The sequence below is a fragment of the Terrapene carolina genome, unplaced genomic scaffold, assembly GCF_002925995.2.
Source record: "Terrapene carolina triunguis isolate 2854851 unplaced genomic scaffold, T_m_triunguis-2.0 Scaffold139, whole genome shotgun sequence".
NCBI lineage: Eukaryota > Metazoa > Chordata > Testudines > Emydidae > Terrapene > Terrapene triunguis.
Window position 1 is genome coordinate 7,985,659 of NW_020664490.1, and position 21,504 is coordinate 8,007,162.

A 21,504-nucleotide genomic window follows, 5' to 3' on the forward strand; every position below is an offset into this window, starting at 1 on the left:
CTTCCTCGTGGCCATCACGTCAGCCCGGCTGGTCTTGGAGCTCAGAGCCCTGACCTGTGACCCCCCCCCCTTACACAGTCTTTCACAAGGACAAGGTTCAGCTCCGACCACACCCTGCATTCCTCCCTAAGGTGGTCTCTGCTTTTCACATGGGCCAGGACATCTTCCTACCTGTCCTCTGCCCTACGCTGCATGCCTCTAACAAGGAACGCCGCCTCCATACGCTCGATGTGTGCAGAGCTCTGGCCTTTTATCTGGATCGGACTAAGCCGTTCTGCAGGTCTTCCCAACTCTTTGGTGCTTTGGCCGAGCGCATGAGGGGCCAACCGATCTCCACCCAGAGGCTTTCCCGGTGGATTACATCATGCATCCACACATGCTACAACCTAGCAGGGGTTCCCGCACCACCTATCGTAAGGGCTCACTCGACAAGGGCTCAGGCCTTGTCGGCTGCCTTTGTGGCCCATGCCCCTATCCAGGACATCTGTAGAGCCGCTACCTCGTCCTCAGTACACATGTTCACATCACACTATGCGATCGTCTCCCACGCCAGGGATGACGCTGTTTTCGGTAAGGCTGTGCTTCAGCCAGGGAATCCATCAGACATAGCTTGTAATCACCTACTGTGGAATACACATGAGTAAGCACTCGAAGAAGAAAGGACAGTTACCTGTTCCGTAACTGGGGTTCTTCGAGATGTGTTGCTCATGTCTATTCCACATCCCGCCCTCCTTCTCCTCTGTCGGAATTCGTCCGGCAAGAAGGAACTGAGGGTGGGGGGAGCACGCGGCTCCCCTTATAGCGCGCTATAGTGGCGCAACTCCAGGGGTCGCAGTAGCGCTTCCCCTACGGGAACTGGTGAGGGAAAAACTTCCGGCACCGGTGCACGTGGCGAGCACGCACATCTACTGTGTAATACACATGAGTAACACATCTCGAAGAACGCCAGTTACAGAACAGGTAACTGTCCTGTATTGAGACATTTGGTATGAAGGAGATTGTAAATGTCTCAGTAAAATACAAATAGCATAGTCCTCCAGAAATGCATTTCTACTCCTTGCTATTGCAGGTGTTGATGGTTGCTTTTACAGTTGTGTTGCTGTACTGTTAGTCGCTCTTGTTCCTCCGTTTCTCAAAAACAAACACAAAACCCCCCCAAAACCAAAAAAACCCCCTTCAGTTGAACAGCAGCGACAGCCATGGTATGAACTTGCTTCATTCATTGTAGTGAAAAACAAACTTCAGCTGGGGTTATTTATAAATTAACTTTTAGAAGTAGTTAAAAACAAACAAAATCCCTAAGATAATAAAATGCAAAAAACTGTGAATGGAGTGTTAAGATTAGATTTAAATACAAAAGGTCATTAAATGCAATGTTTCTCATAGAAACAGCTCATCTTCATTGTGCATAAAATATTTTTAATAGTTAAACTATTAAATGATTGTCTAAATATATCCATAATACGCCATGAGGGTATAGTACCGTTACATGAAAACTTTAAACTTTGACTTTGTGATTAAACATCTAATATGGATATTACCATTTTTTGCATTTAATATACTGGCATTAGTAATAAGTCTGGTTCTGATTATATAGCTTTACAGAATTGTGCTCACACTATATGCATTTGCTAGCATATAATGTCAAGTCTTCACTTTAAACAGATTTTTCTTATTTTGTGATTTTTTTCAGACAGATGCCAGCAGTAAAGCTATATTCTCAAAAGTGATGGTCATTACAAGTAAGTCTGGTTAAATATTTATGCTGTTAAAAATTAGAATTGAAATATGATGTTTCCTGGTTTTCAAATGTTTGGTACATTAGCCTGTAAACTATTGCAGCAAACTTTGCATTTTACTTTGTTTTTTCAATGAGGGGGATCATCAAGGCAACTGTAAAAATACTGTTACTTATAAAATAGTCCACAGTCTCAAATCACAGAACTAGTTTCATGGTACTGATATTCTTTCTCACACTTTGACAGCATTTCTAGAGATTACAGTAAAATAGATGAATATGGATGACCCAAACAACTTGTCCTTTAGCATTTACAGTAGCACACAAAATATATTGGAAGTTGATGTTGGCTGCAGATTTAACATAGGCTGTTTGCTTAAGATTTGTATTGAATGTGTGTTCCCACAGTGACAGATGTTCATGACCCCAAGGGACTTGTCTTTTGGTGTAGATGATCATTTTAAATGTGAGACTTCATACGAGAGAGAACCTTTATGTAAAATCTGAAATTCTTCCAACAAGAAACTAGTTAAAGAAACAGAAGAAAGTAAAGAACTGGAGAACATAAAAAATAAAAATCTTAGTTTAAAATTATTTTTTTAATTTATCTAAAAGATCATGAATTATTTTATCCAATCTGGTTCAAATAACAAAGACTTCACATAAAGTATGACATTTGTGGAAGAGTTTAGCGCATGATAGAAGTTCCTGTTGTTTTCCTATAGCCTTCTCCTGAATCTTTTTTTCCCTCCATAGTAGGAGGGATGGTCAGCTTGTAACTTCTTGTTTCCTTCAGTTCTAGGCTACATAATTTTCAAAATAAATATTTTGGTATGACATTGTCTAAGAGAGATTGCTTTTCGTTAGCTTTAACCGGCATGTAGTGGTCTTCTACCCTTGTTGTCGTCGTCACCCCATTTCTTAATGTATCAGCAGAAAAAGTATGCTGATTAGCATTAAATGCTGCCATTGCTAAAAGACTGGTTTTTTTGTTTTTTTTTTTAAATTCAGTAATCTTTTATTTACCGTTTAAGGGAAGGGCTTCTCAAACTTTTTTTCTACATTATAGAAAGTATCATAAAGTATAGGACTAGTGGAAAAGTAATTTTGTTAAAATGGCAGTGGCATGTTTTTATGTAAGTGATATGTAAATTGGATAAGATCCGTTAGTGTAAATATATTTTGTATTTTTAGTAAGTACCAGCCTTGCTGTGTTTCTGATCTACATCTCCCTGGTAATAAAGTTTCTATAAGTCAAATGCTGGCCCATCACCATTTCTGCCCAGCTCTTTGTATTACCAGCAGAATAAGGAAGCCTCGGGCGGCAGCAAGGAGAGGGAGCTGTCTAGCCTGTGTTCTGTGAAGTAAGCAAAGAGAGAGACTGGGAGCACAGGGGGAAGAGATTTAGAAATGGACATTTTAGTTAAAATCTGCAACAGTATGAAATATGAGGCTTCATTCTGTTTTTTCTCTTCAGTGCTTTTATTAAGCAAGTAAACATTTGCTTAAAAATTAAAATTTGCCAAGTTGATACTAATTTGAAGATTTTTAATATTTAAAGGAAACTTGCCAGATCCTGGTAAGGCTCAGGATTTCATGAAGAAGTTCACTCAAGTTCTGGAAGATGATGAGAAAATAAGAAACCAGTTAGAAATGCTTGTTAGCCCATCATGTTCTTGCAAGCAGGCTGAAGGATGTGTGGTAAGAATAGCTTTCAGAATATTTTATGATATTTTGATACTGAATTGGGTTTTAACCAATTTCAAATATATATTGCAGCGAGAAATTACAAAGAAGTTGGGCAATCCCAAACAACCTACAAACCCTTTCCTGGAAATGATTAAGTTTCTTCTAGAGAGGATAGCTCCTGTGCACATTGATACAGAATCAATCAGGTATGTATTTTGATTGGGTTGCAGATAAACTAATGGAAGCTTTGAGATGTAAATAGTGGCTTGTCAAAAAGACACAATCAGATTAAAATATTTTTAGGTGTTGTATTATTGTATCTGTTATTAGTAACATCATAGATTAAAACAGTTTTTTAAATTTAATTTTTCAGCATTTGTACTATTTGTTTATTTTTTCCATTTCATTCAACATAGAAAATAGCTGAACCACTGAGATTATTCCATTTAAAAATCTACACCAAAATCTTTGTTCCCCACATGGTCTTATCTCAGTCTCTGGTCAGGTCATGAAAAGATTATTTTAGAATTAATCTACATGAAAACCTACATGAATTAACCTACATGGAAAAGTTGGATTGGATTTCTTGTTCCCTTTTTAATTATTAGAACCAGTTAATTGTATATCCATTCCAAAAAAACTGGTCATATTGTAAGTATGAACAAACATAAAAGCAATAGAAAACATTCACAATTTAATTAACTAATAATATTCATGTAGTTCATTACAAACAGTAATATTTATCACTGTAGACATATCAGTTGAACTCTATACTATTAAATATTTCTAAGTAGTGGAAGGAAAAAAGTGCATATGTGATAAGAGCGCAGAAGTGTACAGCTTTGCCACAAGACCAGCTTTCCTTTTCCCACAGTCACCTGCTTCATTCCGTACATACTTTCCAACTTCTGCAACAAAGGAAGTAGGAGTCCTGCAGCCTTACTCACTACATAACCCTTATTCATTCCCTGATCACCATGTATCTTGTGCACTGGATAAGGCAGGGGTCGGTCCCGTGGAAAGATCGGTATATGATCATGTAATTGAAATCTATCATAATATCTAGGCACAAAGAAATACAGAACTAAGATTATACAGATTATCTAAATTCTCCCAATTCTTAGCTTTTGAGTGTTTGACTTTTCAACCTTAACAGTCTTTTGAAGTAGTTGTTTTTTGTATGCAATTTCCTAACTTCTTTTAGAAAGCAAACTGAAAAAACAGAAATTCTAGAATTGGTAACCTATTAACCTCTATGTGGGTCATTAGCAGGCCTTTAGATTCACATCACAGACCTTTACTACTTGTCCTAATGAAATAACTGGTAGCAGTAGTAGGCTTTGTTAGCGGAAAGCACAGCTATTTGCAAGACAGCCTGGATTTGGAAGTGTTGGATTCTAATATGGGTTCTGCAGGGGAGTGTGCATTCTCCATCATAGCCTCTCTCTGCTCCCCTCTGCTTCTCACCCCTCTTCATTTGAGTCAGACTGTTTTCTCTTCCTCCTTCATGCTGTCTGGGGGCTAGCACAGGGTATCGAGAGCCCTGCTGTCAGTTTTACTTACCAAGCACCAATTGCAGGAAAAGCCCTTCTCAGGGCTTGTCTATACTTATGGCTAAATCAGCACTGCTGTGATCGATGCAGCAGTGTCAATTTAGCGGGTCTGGTGAAGACAAGCTAAGTCGATGGCAGAGCGCTCTCCCATCAACGTCTGTACTCCACGTCCCCGAGAGGCAGAAGGTAAGTTGGCAGGAGAGCGTCTCCTGTCAACATAGTGCAGTGTAGACACCGCTGTAAGTCAACCTAAGTTACATTGACTTCAGTTACGTAACTTTTGTAACTGAAGTAGTATCTCTTAGGTCAACTTACAGCTTTAGTGTAGGCCAGCCCAGCAGTCTCTGCAACCCTGGTGTGATGCATGCTTGGTGCCGGCAGAATGTTCAGAGAATTTAGCTGCAATCCTCTGAGCATGTGGAAGTGGCAGTTCTCAGAGGCTTATGACTTGGCCGGGTTTCTTCAAATTTTCAGAGTCAGCATAAAAGAAGTTCACTGACTCCAGAGTGACTCTCTTGCCAAACTTCAGATTGCCTGTTCCAAAACATGCAGGCTAGAGTTTTTTCATAGGGAAAAATACATTGTTTTGCTGTGCTTTGTTTCCTGAAACTTCTGATCGATTTTCAGGGGCTTTCAGTAAAAGCCTGGTGAGAATACCTGGCATAGTTTTCAATTAGAATAGTTAGTGTTAGTACTTTTGGTTGTTCAAAAAGAAAATTTTATTTTCTCCTCAAAGGGAGGGCTGTAGGTTTCCGGGTTTTTTTCCACCACTACAGCACAATATTCATACCCTGCCCCCTTACGGTGAGAGCACGCTCCCTGAGGGGCATGCCTGGCTCTCCAGAGTTCAAATGCTGCAGGCTCTCTCTCTCTTTCTCTCTCTCTCTGACGGCCACTCTCAGTATGTCTGATGTCTCGGCAAGACACATATACCGCAGAAGTGCTCACACTGTCACAATCTGAAAGCACTAGAAAGACGAGATCTCCAACTTAAACTTCTCTTCATGGAGAAGTCTCTCTGCCCAGTGTCTGAGCCTGAGGTATGCACCCCACCTGGCCAGAAATTGCCAAACGCAGCCTCTGACAAGGACCCTTTCTTCCATGGCCTGGGCTCCCAATCAGCCTGCCAAGAAGGCGGCAAAAAAACAGGGTACCACATCCCCGACCTTGGAGTTGGCCAAGAAAAGGCACTCCGCTAATGGGCAAACACTCCCAGTACCGACCACACCCGCCACGTCAGCCACTGAAACAGTGGGACCTTCCGGCACCGTCAGTACCAAGAAAACAAAAGCTGCCAAACAATCGAGCTCAGACACAGGCACCAAGGGGAAAATGAAACCCCATGCCGTGGTATCGCCGGACACGACTAAACACTCAGTACCGAGCACCTTGGCACCCCTTTTGCTAATGATGCCACCTACTGTGGACATCATGCACAGTCACTCACTGGTACCGACAGGCAGGTTTCAGCATATGGTACTGATTCCTACCACACTGACTGTAATGATGCCATGTGCTTCGCAGCAATTCCTGCGCTAAAAAGACTTTGTCTCTTCTGTACCAGAGTCTCCCATCCTCTGCACCCAGAGTACCTCAGTCCTCACGTCAGCTGCTGAAATAGCGATACCTTCCGGCACCGTCAGTACCAAGAAAACAAAAGCCGCCAAACAATCGAGCTCTCCACCTCTTTCTGCTCCACAATTCTTGAGTGAGGATGAAGATGGAGACGAGGATGTTGGGCACTCTACAACATTCCTCCCCTGTGGCTGCTTCCATCATGCATGCTCCTCCATTCAAGTGCTACCCAGCAAACCCTCTGAACCAATCCTGGTATGGGCACCCCTGGATGCCCACTATGCCCTTCCTGCCACAATGGTCATTTTGGAACCCATGGGCAGCATATCCACAACAACTGTGTATCTGCCAGTCTTCCCAGAGCTGGCACATATCAGTCATCTTTATTAACACCACAGAGACCGCCTGACACCTCAGAACAGGGGGCTAAAGAGGAGGACAAATTCTCTGACCAGGACAACCCACCTGAAGTCCACTTCTTTTAATCCTCACCTGATGACACTATTATGCCCCCACCTTCCAACACAGGTGATGATTTAAAACAAGTCCAAGACCTCAATAGAGAGAGTTGTCACTTCTCTGGACATTTCACTGGAAGAAGTCCAGGTGTCTTGACATAAATTAGTAGATACACTGCACACATCAACCTCATCTAAAATTGCCCTTCCGATAAATGATGTGATTATGGACCCTGTGAAATTGCTCTGGCAAACCCCTGCAACAATTCCACTTATCTGTAAGAGGTCTGATAAAAAGTTCTACATGCCTGCATAGGGCACTGAATTTCTCTTTTTGCGTCCAACGCTGAACTCATTTGTGATTGACACAGTCAGTGAACAAGGTAGACAGCAATACCCCAGCAACACCCTTTATGACAAAGACTGGAAACAGCTTGACCTTTTCGGCTGCAAAGCATACTCAGCTGCAACCTTACAATTTAAGAAAAGCCAACTGTGAAGCCTTATTGGCAAAGTATGTCCACTTTAACTATGCAGGTCTTTCTGAATTTACTGAATTTATTCTAGATGACAAAAAAGAACAGTACAATCTAGCATCACAGACGGTCAATTCATAACCAGAACATCATTACGGCTGCTCTTGACTCAGCAGATTCAGCAGTGAGATCCATAGCGACCGCGGTTATGTGGAGGGCTTCCTGACTCCATCTATTGAGATTCCCAAAGCCAGTACAGTAACTGTAGAAGACTTACCATTCGAGGGATCCACACTCTTTGCGGACAAGACAGACGGGTCCTTACACACTCTCAAGGACTCGAGAGCAACATTGCAATCTCTGGAAATTTACACATGTAAGATCAAAAGAAGACAGGGAAGTTATCAAGCCCCTGAAACATCCTGCCCCCCTCTGTATGCACAACACCATAGATACTATGGCCATCGGGGCAGAAACAGAAAACCTCGAGGAGAAGACAATCTGCTCCCTTGAATACTACATCTCAGCCATCAACTTCCAGACAACAAATTTGAAGCCCTGGTCGAAGGCCTGAGAACCCCATCTCTTTCAATGCTAGAACCATCTACCACTTGCAAGACTTTAGGAAATCACCTGATTCCATTTTACCCGATCTGGTAGAGTATTACAACAGATAGATAAGTATTAGAAATTATCAAAACTGGTTACTCCATCCCCCTTACCTCCAAACCCCCTACCCACCCCCCTTTCCCTGCCCCTCTTCAGGGACCCCTCTCACGAGCATTTACTGCCAGAAGAGGTAACCCACCTCATATCTCTAGGAGCAGTAGAACCCATACCATCCGAGTATAGAGGGAAGGGGTTCTATTCCCATTATTTTCTCTCACAGAAAAAAACAGGAGGCTGGAGACCTATCATCAATCTATGGTGACTCAACAAATTTGTGAAAACACGATGATTCAAAATGGTCACACTAGGCACCTTCAGGACACGTTTTCATATATCCATCCATTCCTTACATTGAAAATGTCTACGATTTGCAATAGGACAAGATAACTTCCTATTCAAAGTTCTACCCTTTGGCCTTTCCACTGCCCCTCGGGTACTCTCAAAGGTACTAGACGTAGTAGCCTACCTACACAGGGAGGAAATCATGTTATTTCCCTACTTGGACGATTATCTGCTGAAAGCACCAACACTGCAGGCAGTGAGAGAGTCCACCGAACGCACAATAACTCTAATTACGAGGTTAGGCCTTCAGGTAAACATACAAAAATCTACTCTGACACCAGTTCTACACCTGGAATTTATTGGGACAGACTCAACTCTCTCAAGGCAACTGGCTCCCTACCAACAAAACAATTTCTGACTTTAACCAACTTGATCTCCACAGCGCAAAACAGCTCACAAGTGTCTGCAAGAACTTGCCTACAAATTCTAGGCCACATGGCCGCCACGACCTTCATCGTCAGACACGCCAGACTACATATGCAGTGTCTACAAGTGTGGCTCCAGACAAATTATGTCCCACACAGGCATAGTATAAAGCCTCACTATGCCGGATGCAATAAGACTCCCTTTTGTGGTGGACCAATCCAGACCTCATCGTCAGAGGGGGTGCTCTTACACAGTCGCTCACCATCACCACAGATGCATCCCTTCTAGGTTGGGGAGCACACCTGAAACCACACTCTATACAGGGCCAGTGGTCCACAAAGGAGTCCTATCTTCATATAAACCTGCTAGAACTGCGAGCGGTTTGGAACGCTTGCTCCCACTTCTTACCAATAATCAAAGACCAGACGGTGCAGATCCTCGCAGAGAATGTGGCTTGTATGTTTCACATAAGCAGACAAGGAGGAGCGCAATCACACTCCCTCTGTGTGGAAGCCGTGCGACTTTGGCAATGGTGCATCAAGCACAATGTCCATATTACAGCATCATATCTACCTGGTTGCCAGAATACCACAGCGGATACCCTGAGCAGGAACTTTTATCAGGACCGCAAGTGGGAGTTGAATATACATGTACTCCTAAACATTTTTTGGACTTGGTGGTTTCCAACAATAGATCTTTTTGCAACTGCACAAAATATCAAGTGCCCCCAGTTTTGCCCCAGGGCAGGACTCGGTCCACATGCTCTGGGTGATGCCTTCCTCATCAAGTGAAACGCTCACCTCCTATGTGCCTTCCCTCCCATCCCCCTTCTAGTCCATGTGCTTCACAAGATCAGACAAGACAGATCCAGAGTGATCTTAATAGCCCCCACATGGTCGCGACAAACATGGTATCCTTACCTTCTCCACATGGAGGTCTGTCCACCACGTACACACCCACTTCTTCCTTGGCTGCTATCACAAGACATGTCATCCATCTGGATCCCCAAAGACTCCCATCTCAAAGCGTGGTTACTGCATGGCTTTCAGGATCTGAAATGACATGTTCCACAGATGTACAAAACATCTTGTTAAACAAATGGAGGACAACTACCTGACTCTCATACATACATAAGTGGAGGCGATTTGACTCATGGTGCCAATGCAAACAGGCCGCACTTATGTCAGCCCCCTTACCTCTCATTCTAGACTACTTGCTAGAACTAAAACAGATGGGCCTTTCCATGAGTTTAATATGAGTACATCTATCCGTTCTCGCAGCATTCAATTACAAAGTAGACGGATTCTCTACTTTTACACACTCGCTTTCTTAAGGGCCTCTCTAATTCCTACCTGGAAGTTCGAAATCCTAACTCACCATGGGACCTCAACTGAATCCTCCGTACCCTCACCGCCCTCCATTTTAGCCTATGACTACAAGCTCCTTGCTACACCTTTCCATGAAGGTTGCATTCCTAGTGGCCATTACATTCACCAGGAGGGTGGGAGAATTGGGAGCTCTCATGGCTGTCCCACCTTACATTATATTTTTCAAAGATAAAGTATCCCTCAGACTACATCCTAAGTTTCTACTTAAAGTTGCCTCATCCTTTCACCTCAACCAAACAATCCACTTACCAACACTTTTCCCCAAACCACATGTGGATAGGTGACAGTCCAGATTACACTCCTTGGATGTCCGCAGGGCTATAGCCTTCTACATTGATAGAACAAAATCTTTTTGCAAATCTCCAAAACTGTTCATCTCAATCACCAAACGATGAAAAGGCAACACCATATCCAAACAATGGCTATCCAAATGGATATCAGACTACATAAAACTTTCTCTGGCATGACTGACAACCCCCTACGGGGATCTGCACATGTTGTACCAGAGCCCTATCAGTCTCTATAGCGTTTCTTAACAATGTTCCCATCACGGAAATCTGTAGTGCCACAACCTGGGCCTCACCCCACACATTTACCCAGCATTACGCTTTCCAACAACATGCATCTTCCGATACCATGTTCGGTCCCACTGTACTCTCATCTGCTATGACTTCAACTCTCTCCTTCCACCGGAGGGCACTGCTCTGAAGTCACCAAAGTGGAGCACCCACGGGGACATCACTCAAAGAAGAGGAGAAAGTTACTCACCTTGTGCAGGTGGAGATGGTTGCACAAAGTCAGTTAACCGCCTGAAGCAGCACAAGACAAAGACCACGCATGTGCGACCCAATCGGGCACTGCTACCATAAATCTCTGATTATGAGCGCAGGGATGCATGGACACCTAAATTAGAGCACTCACAGGGGGACACATCTCGAAGAACCTACGTTTCTGCACAAGATGAGTAACTTTCTCTTATGTCAGTGATGAGAGGCGGAAATGGGCAATAGAGGAAAAAGAAATGTCTTGAACAAGCCGTCAGGGGCCTGTCAGAATTATCATAATTAGTATGGTGAAGTGCATTGAGGAAGTCTCTGAAGGACATGACCAGAAATGTGTATTTGAGACTTTGGAGGTCCTAATTGGACATCTGTTCTTGTAGCTTCTGCCAGTTAAGGACAAAAATGGAGAATACTGCCAGGGTATTGATGCACAACTTAAGAATTGGCATACATTTTTTTTAATGAATTAATGAACAGATCCCCATCAAAGTGTAAACTACATCTTAATCAAAAAATGAACAGTCCAGAAAACAGTCAGGTGACATTAGAGAACATGATACTTGCAGTCAGACAGTTAAGACCAGATGCTTTCTTTTCTTGACAGTATTTCATCAGATTTGCTAAAGAGTGGAGGCTCAGATTTAGTTCACTGGTTTCAAAGAGTTATCTTAAATTTGAGAAACCAGCCACATTTCAGAAGATTGGAAAAGGATCTGCGTCATCCCTTTTTTTCAAAAAAGGAAAGAAATAATCCTTGCTCAAATTATAGGGGAATAACACTGCTGTCAGTCCCAAGGAAGGTGTCTACTAAACTTACTGGAATAGTGTCTTAATCCAAAAATGAGGGACGACAAGTGTGGTTTCCATACAGGTCATTCATCAATCCATGCTATATATGTTCTGCAGAATGTAATTGAAAAACAACTAGAGTGACAACAGGAAATTGACATCACATTTGTAGACTTTGCAGCTGCTTTTGCTGCATCAGTCAGCACCGTGGATACTGCTACGCCAGTATGGAGTGTCTGAGGACTTAGTATCCCTAGTGGAGAAACTATATAGTGATCCATTGACGGTCACACAGCTAAATGTTCGTATTAGACTGTTTTTCAGTAGAACCAGGAGTACACCTTGGATGTGTTTTTTGACTGTTACTTAATGTTCTGATAGACTATGTGATGGCAAAGGTGATTGAGGCCAAAGTAGCAGGTGTGAAATTAAAAATTCATCTTTAGCGGATCTAGAGTATGCAAATTATATTTCCTTATTTGGAGAGCCTACTGACCAACTGCAGCTAATGCTGGAAGAGCTGTGAAAAAGTGCAGAATCTGTGAGACTTGAGATCAGTGGGAGTCACGGCCCACGTGCAGTGGGTGAGTGCCTCCATGTCGGCCTTCCTCGCAGAGATGCTGGTCAGGACATTTGTAAAGCAGCCATGTGGTCCTCCATCTACACCTTTACCGTTCACTACACTATCATCCCAGCAGTGGTGGCAGATGTGACAGTCAGCCGCAATGTCTTACAACCTATGACTTCTTGCAAGTCCTCGCACCCACCTCCATTCTGAGCACTGCTCGCTACTCACCCACGTCTGGAATCCAAATAGGGACCATCACTCGAAGACAAAGAGGAGGTTACTTGCTATAATTGGAGGTTCTTCAAGATGTTTGGTCCCTATTTGGATTCCAATATCCACCCTCCATCCCCTCTACTGCAGGTTCTATTGCTTGCTGGTAAGAGGGACTTGGAGCAGCATCAACTTACCACGCAGCCAACTCACGATGAATGTGTGGGTCAACGGGCACTACTACAAACAGTTGCAGCTCTGGTGCATGGTGCGCATGCACACCCACATCTGGAATCCAAATAGGGACCACACAGCTCAAAGAACCTCCAGTTACAGGAAGTAACCTCCTCTTTCAGTGTCTTCAAAGGCTTCTGTTTGGGTTGTGGGATGTCTGCGTGACAACTAAAATATAGGTATTCAACATGGTAGTGATGAGAGCTGTTATATGGAGCAGAAACATGGCTGTTAAAAACAGCTGAGGTGAGGAAACTAAACAGTTTTCTTTGTTAAAAGTTACGGTGTTTGGGAAGTTTGAGAGGGAGTTATGGGAGGGAGACATAATATCGCTATGGTTAGGAAGTGCTAACCCTGCTCCTGTCTCCTCCACCTGTGCCTGTATCCACATGGACAACCTAACCGTGGATGCCTCTACCCATATCCTGGTGTGGACTTGCAGAGACTGTGGCCTGCATTTCCCACTGACAGAGAGCCAGACTGGGGGACCATCCAGTGTGAAAGGTGCCTGCTGGTGGAATCTCTCAGGAAGCAGGTGGGAGAGCTACAGGAGAAGGTGGCTAGGCTGAGGAGCATCCATGCCCATGAGGAATTTCTCAAGAGTATTCATATGGAGACATCCAAGGCTGAGGAAGCTATCCAGCTACAGAGAACTGCTGTCACACCACCGTGGCAGGAGGATATGGCTCTTGTCAGAATGAGGACACTGGCTGCTGGATACTTCTGGCAGCAGGCAGTGCTCCACCCCTACTCTCAACCCACCCACCATGGTGATGGAAAACCATTATGCTGCCCTGGCAATGAGTGATGAGGAATCGCCCCCAAAGGTGCAGCAGGAGAAGCCACGTACCCCCAAGGCTGGGAGGATCGCAGCTACCACTCCCAGGAGGAAACATCGGGTAGTGGTGGTTGGTGACTCTCTTCTGAGGGGGATGGAGGCACCCACCTGGAGTCCTGATATTGCATCATGGGAGGTATGCTGCCTGCCAGGGACCCATATCCGAGACATTTATGGAGGGATTGTCGAGGATCATCGGGCCCTCTGACTACTACCCCATGCTACTCATCCGTGTAGGCACTAATGATACTGCAAGGTATGATCCTCAGCAGATCAGCGGTGACTACAGGGCTCTGGGAGTAAGGGTGAAGGAGTTGGGAGCGCAGGTGGTAGTCTCTTTGATCCTTCCAGTCAAGGGTTGGGGCTCAGGTGGAGACAGATGCATCCTAGAGGTGAATGCCTGGCTGCAAGGATGGTGTCGCCAGGAGGGCTTCGGCTTCCTTGTCAACGGAATCCTGTTCCAGGAAGGACTGCTAAGCAGAGATGGGGTCCACCTATCGAGGAAGGGGAAGAGAATATTTGGATATAGACTGGCTAACCTCCTGAGGAGGGTTTTAAACTAGGTTCGAAGGGGTCAGGTGACCAAAGCCCATAGATAAGTAAAATATATGGAGACTTGAGATAAGGGTCGGAATTTGGGGGAAGCATGGTCTGTTACAGCAGGGATAAGGGAGAGACAAGACAGAACTGGGGGTGGGGGGAAGGGAAATCAAATCAGTATCTTAGATGTCTGTATACTAATGTGATAAGTATGGGGAATAAGCAGGAAGAACTCAAAATGCTAGAAAATAAACACAACTACGATATAGTTGGCATCACATATTGTCTTGGTGGGATAATATGCATGACTGGAATATTGGTATAAAGGGTACAGCTTGCTCAGGAAGGACAAGCAGGGGAAAAAGGGAGGTTTTGCCTTCTATATTAAAAATGTATATAGTTGGACTGAGGTTGAGATGGAAATAGAAGACAGATTTGTTTTAAAGTATCTGGGTAAAGATAAAACGGGTAAAAAGCAAGGGTGATCTCATGATAGGAATCTACTACAGGCTACCTAACCAGGACAAAGAGGTGGAGGAGGCTTTTTTTAAACCACTAACAAAGTCATCCAAAGCACAGGACTTGGTCATGATAGGGGACTTAAACTACTCCAACATCTGTTGGGAAAATAACACAGCAGGGCACAGGTCAAATGACAAAGGATGAATATAAACAACACAAGTATGTAGGGACAAAATTAGAAAGGCCAAGGCACAAAATGAGATCAAACTAGCTAGAGACATAAAGGGTAACAAGAATCCACAAATACAAATACAATCTACAAATACATTAGAAGCAAGAGGAAGACCAAGGACAGATTAGGCCCATTACTCAATGGAGGGGGGGAAAACTAACAGAAAATGTGGAAATGGTAGAGGTGCTTAATGACTTTCATGTTTCGTTTTTGACCAAGAAGGTTGGTGGTGATTGGAAATCTAACATAGTGAATGCCAGTGAAAATGAGGTAGGATCAGAGGCAAAAATAGGGGAAGAACAAGTTAAAAATTACTTAGACAAGTTAGATGTCTTCAAGTCACTGGGACCTGATGAAATACATCCTAGAATATTCAAGGAGCTGACTGAAAAGATATGAGCTATTAATTATTATATTTGAAAAGTCATGGAAGACGGGTGAGATTCCAGAAGACTGGAAAAGGGTAAATATAATGCCAATCTATGCAAAGGGAAATAAGGACAACCCAGGGAATTACAAACCAGTCAGCTTAACTTCTGTACCCGGAAAGATAATGGAGCAAATAATTAAGCAATCAGTTTTCAAACAGTCAGCGTGGATTTTTCAAGAACAAATCATGTCAAACCAACCTAACAGCTTTCTTTCACAGCGTAGCAAGCCTCGTGGATCTGGGGAAGCGGTAGACTTGGTATATCTTGACTTTAGTAAAGCTTTTGATACTGTCTCGCATGACCTTCTTATAAACAAACTAGGGAAATGCAACCTAGATGGAGCTACTGTAAGGTGGGTGCATAACTGGTTGGAAAACCGTTCCCAGAGGCTAGTCATCAGTGGTTCACATACATGTTGAAAGGGCATAAGTGTTGAAAGGGCATAATGAGTGGGGCCCCGCAGGGATCAGTTCTTGGTCCGGTTCGGTTTGATATCTTCATCAGTGATTTAGGTAATGGCATAGAGAGTACACTTATAAAGTTTGTGGATGATACCAAGCTGGGAGGGGTTGCAAGTCCTTTGGAGGATAGGATTAAAATTCAAAATGATCCGGACAAACTGGAGAAATGGTCTGAATTAAATAGGATGAAATTCAATGGGGACCAATGCAGAATACTCCACTTAAGAAGGAACAATCAGTTGCACACATACAAAATGGGAAATGACTGCCTAGAAAGGAGCACAGTGGAAAGGGATCTGGGGGTCATAGTGGATCACCAGCTAAATATGAGTCAACAGTTGTAACGCTGTTGCAAAAAAAGAAAACATCATTCTGGGATGTATTAGCAGGACTGTTGTAAGCAAGGAATGAGAAGTAATTCTTCTGCTCTACTCCGTGCTGATTAGGCCTCAACTGGAGTATTGTGTCCAGTTCTGGGTGCCACATTTCAGGAAAGACGTGGACAAATTGGAGAAAGTCCAGAGAAAAGCAACAAAAATTATTAAAAGTTAGAGAACACGATCTATGATGGGAGATTGAAAATTTATTTGTTTAGTCTGGAAAAAAGAAGACGGAGAGGGGACATAACAATTTTCAAGTACATAAAAGGTTGTTACAAGGAGGAGGGAGAAGAATTGTTCTTAACCTCTGAGGATAGGACAAGAAGCAATGGGCTTAAATTACAGCAAGGGAGGTTTAAATTGGACATCTGGAAAAACTTCCTCTCAGGGTGGTTAAGCACTAGAATAAATTGCCTAGGGAGGTTGTGGAATCTCCATCATTGGAGATTTTTATGAGTAGGTTAGACAACACCTGTCAGGGATGGTCTAGATAATACTTAGTCCGGCCATGAGTGCAGGGGACTGGACTAGATGACATCTCGAGGTCCCTTCCAGTCCTATGATTCTATGATTAACATCCATTGGTTTGATTTAATCATAAACAAGGAGATACTTAGGTGATCCCGACAAGTTGCAGTCTTGAACCAGTTGAGAAAAAGATGACTGCAGTGGTGCGGTCATGTACAACACGTAGAAGAAGGTACACTTTTACAGAAGGTTTCTAGAGCTAAGATCGAAGGAAGTAGAGTACGAAGCTAACCACAAATGATGTTGGAAGATGCAATTATGAGGGGTTTACGCCTAAACTCTTCCGTACTAACTCTTGGTGAAGGAAGAAGTATTTGCAAGGGATCGTTCAAGATGGAAGTCCATTTTGCACACCACCATGGCTACATCTTAGCAATGTGAAACTGTTGCTTCTTAACTATAGCTGTTGCTGCCAGCTCCATCTTCAATTCAAATATGTTTTTAAGAGCGACCAGAAGTAATGTGTCTGAATGTGTTTTGACTAGGCCCAGTTAGGAAACTGAATTTCTGTCCTGGGAAAATGTTTGAATTTTTTGAAAAAATGTCACGCTAAACTTCCTTTCTGCCAGAGCGAACCCAGGGATTACGGACGATATTTTTCAGGAGTATTGCCAAACATGTTTAATCAGGCAATCACAGCTTCCCTTTGAGTGTAATACAAGGAAGAGCAATCAAGCTTTACCTCCAACTTTACAATATCTGTCATCTTTAATGTACACTTAAAATCTATACTTTTTTCTTTCTATTTCACCACTCAATTCCTAAAATTCTGGCTTTAGGCTAAATAATGAGTAACCTCTGAGTTTATCAGTTCTAAGAAACCATGATAGCCAGTAATCTCAAGTGGAAAAATAATATTTTAACTCTATCTTCATTTCCAAGTAGCACTTAAACTATTCACTTATTTCACATTGGTCCCCCTTAAACAGAATAATTTATTTACAGCTTATTTATTCATTACTGTAAACAAGGCATTTTTGTGAGCGTAAATATTTCATTAGAGCCATCTCAAATTATATATTAGGGAAGAGCAATCAGATATTTGTGTGAGGCTGATTAACAATGCCTTCCTAATAGATTTGAACTTAATGTTTTAAAAATGGACATGTTAGCTGAAATCTGCAGTAATTTGTACATTTGAGTCAACATACTGTTTTTCCATTTCTCAGTGCCCTTATCAAGCAAGTAAACAAGTCTATAGATGGAACAGCAGATGATGAAGATGAGGGTGTACCTACTGATCAGGCAATCAGAGCAGGTCTTGAATTGCTTAAGGTAAATATTCTCTTGTTGTTCAGTGAACATTAAGATAGCTTTGTTAAAATTCTCTAAAGTAACTTTGTTAAAATATATTAATTCTCAATTTCTTAAACTACTATAGGCTTTTCAGCAGTTATCCAGCAGAAAATGTTTTCCATACTCTTCACATTTAATCAGTGTGATAGAGCAATAGAAACTATAATTGCAAGCTCAATATCTTTTCACAACTATTCTCAAACATTACTTTGTGTCCCTTTTTTATGCATGATGTAAATAACAAGGCAGTGAGTATATTTATATACCATGCTATATATTCTTAAATTTTATTTTAAAATTGAAAGTATTCTCTTCTGGAGGATTGGGTCCAAGCTATAGCTATTGGAGTGTGCATTTGCCTGCACTTCCATCCCTCACCTCTGCTTTACTTAGTTCTTCTTTTGGTCTTATTCCTTTGTCCTGTTCGTTGTGTGTACACAGACACAGACACAGACACACACACACACACACACACACATTAGTGCAACCATTTTCACCTTTATCATATGTATTGTCTTGTGTTGCTGCATAACTTTGCAATCTGGGTACTGTTTGGATTGATTGGCGATCCTTCAATTTGAGGATGATCTCTACCATGGATTTACATATGGGTCCTGAGATGACTCCAGAGTCTGATACTGGAACCACAAATCCACCCACAGTAGCTACAGAGATTTTGTGGCAGGCCAGCAGCCTGCTAGGAAGAAGTTTTCTTTTTCCTTCCTCCTCTCTCTTTTTTCAGCTTCGAGGGCAAGGCGCTTCTCAAAGCAGGTCACTGCCTGATAGAGGATATGGTGCCAGGTCACTTGCTCTTCCCAGCTTGTGATGTCCACATCAGTTTTATTAAGACCTGCTTTCAGTGTGTCTTTGTAGCGTTTCCTGGAAGTTCTTCTTCACACAACGCACAGTCAACCTGTGGAACTCCTTGTCCTAGGAGGTTGTGAAGGCTAGGACTATAACAGGGTTTAAAAGAGAAGTAGATGGAGGTTAAGTCCATTAATGGCTATTAGCCAGGATGGGTAAGGAATGGTGTCCCTAGCCTCTGTTAGAGGGTGGAGATGGATGGCAGGAGAGAGATCACTTGATTTGTTAGGTTCACTCCCTCTGGGGCACCTGGTATTGGCCACTGTTAGCAGACAGGATACTGGGCTGGATGGACCTTTGGTCTGACCCAGTATGGCCATTCTTATGTTTTTATGTTTATGGCATCAAATACATTAATGCTGTAGAGTACAGCCTCAAGTTTATGAAGGTCTTCTGGGTCACCACAAATTGACAGTTGGATTCCAACAGTTAAAGATGCGAACTCTGTAGACTTTGAAGTCTGCAGAACATACAGCCCAGATTATGCAGAGATTTGAGGCCAGCTGGTTTAACAATATGGGAATTTGGGGATATGGAAGGGTGAGTGTAGGTGTTTAACATCCCTAGTTGAAGATCTGTGCAAGTGTGGACAAAGCTGGAAGAAGTCGGGAATGAAAGGGTAGATTTGACTTGTCATCAGAGGTGGTAAGAGACCATAGGAGCCATGATGTCGCTCAGGAAGACAATGGAGAAAGATGGATCTAAGACAGAACTGAACTGTGTGAATATCAACAAAGAAGAGAGGGAGGAGGAAGAGAATCCACTGAAATTAATGCTGATGAAGCAGTGAGCAGGGCTGGAGGAGAGCTAGGAAAGCATAGAGTCCACAGAAGCCCAAGGAAGAGAGGGATAGTCAGCAATGTGAAAGGCAGCAAAGAAATTATGGAGTATGGAGAAAAAGCACACAATTTTGAAAAAGATGTCATTAGTGATTTTTCATGAAGACCGTTTTAGCAAAGTGGAGAGGACATAATCAGGTGTGAAAGGAAGGAAGTTGAAGCTCCAAAAAATCAACAGCCTACTCAAGTCGATGAAGGGAAGAAGAGGTGATAGAGGATGAAGTAGGATCAAGTAGAATGTTTCTTTACGGTCGGAGATAGTCTGTTCTTTGAGATAAAAGGGAAAGAGCCAGGAAAGAGAGAAGGAGGTGGCAAGGCAGGATGGAATAGGATGGCATTGGCAGTGTAAAGGGTTTTAGGGATAAATGTTTTCAGAGACCTCACTGTTGGACAAAGGGAAAAAAAACAATCAAAGGATTGTGAAAGGAGGCCGAGGATGGGGAAAGCAAATAAACATTATTAAGACCATGGGCAGAGGGAGATGGGTGAGCAGAAGTGGAGGGAAAGAAGGTCTTCAACAGAGAGGTGAGAGATAGGATTGCTTTTCCAAAAACTGCAGTGTATTCTAAGGGTTCAAAATATGGCAGATAACATTTGATCATTTAAACAATTGTGTGGGTGTTTGTTTGTTTTTTAAGTTAATATGTGACTTGTCACTTTCTTTTTGCAGGTCCTGTCATTTACACACCCTATCTCATTTCATTCAGCTGAAACATTTGAATCCCTTCTGGCTTGCCTGAAAATGGATGATGAAAAGGTGGCAGAAGCTGCATTACAAATTTTCAAAAACACAGGAAGTAAAATTGAAGAGGACTTTCCTCACATCAGATCGTGAGTTAGATTATACTGTTCTATTTGAGTACAGTTCTTTATTAAATGGAATTCTAGAAATGTTACATTTTATTCATATGGAAGTGCCATATTAAACATCCTTCATTATTATTTTTTTTTTGAAGGAAAATGTTACTCCAGAGAAAAGTTTGGGGCACTCAGGCTTTTAATAAGAATAGCAGTGCGGTTTAAATAATCTTAAATGCATTAACTGATGAAAGGTAGAAGTACAAGTAATATGTGAAAAGCAATGTTTCTTCGAGTGATGGTCCCTGTTGTATTCCACTGAGTGTTTATGCATGCGCACCATGCGTCCGGAATTGGAGAATTTGGAAGCAGTAATGTCCACTAGTTCTTCTTTGAGTGCTTGCTCATGTCATTTGCATTCTAGGTGTGCATGCGTCCATGTGCATGACAGTTGGAGATTTTAGCCTTAGCAGTACCCGTAGGGCCGGCTGTTGCACCCTCTGGAGTGCCGTGCTCATGCCACAGTATGTCAGGTGCTACCAGCCCTATGCCCTCACAGTTCCTTCTGATCGCCCGTGGTGCTCAGTCGCTTTACTAGTCTTTCTTGCTTAGCAAGAGCTAGTGGTTGTCTACCATTCTGAACTTTGTGATTTAAGGCCATTGTATATAGTTCGCTTTACTAGTCTTAAGTATTTAAGTAGATCTTAAGTAATTAAGTGTTAGTAGTTAGGGTCTCAGCAGGACTTTGCCCCAGGCAGGGCATGCCCTGGTCTCCTGGGTTCAAGCCCTGCTCTGACTGCAGCAGGTGTATGCCTGCGAGTGACCACCACAGTAGCTGCCTTAAGTGCCTGGGGGTGTCACACATTAAGGAGCGGTGTTGGACAGTCTCCCCCACCCCCAGTACTCTTTTCCCTCCACTGGTGGATGGACCCATGGCAGATTTGCATAGGGATTCCCTTTCTTCCCTCCTCCCTGGACAGGACAATCATCACTGACAC

The 21,504-nt window shown here is 42.8% G+C and overlaps 1 protein-coding gene across 2 annotated transcripts in view; it reads left to right on the top strand.

The window, feature by feature from the left end:
• Positions 1 to 21,504, top strand: part of LOC112103154 (sister chromatid cohesion protein PDS5 homolog B) — a 222,883-nt gene that overhangs the window by 120,758 nt on the left and 80,621 nt on the right. For both annotated transcript variants that reach the window (XM_026653450.1, XM_026653451.1), the window contains exons 14-18: positions 1,694 to 1,742; positions 3,300 to 3,439; positions 3,518 to 3,633; positions 17,879 to 17,984; positions 20,379 to 20,539. In XM_026653450.1, coding sequence (XP_026509235.1) covers positions 1,694 to 1,742; positions 3,300 to 3,439; positions 3,518 to 3,633; positions 17,879 to 17,984; positions 20,379 to 20,539 — 572 coding nt within the window. The remainder of the gene's footprint in view (positions 1 to 1,693; positions 1,743 to 3,299; positions 3,440 to 3,517; positions 3,634 to 17,878; positions 17,985 to 20,378; positions 20,540 to 21,504) is intronic.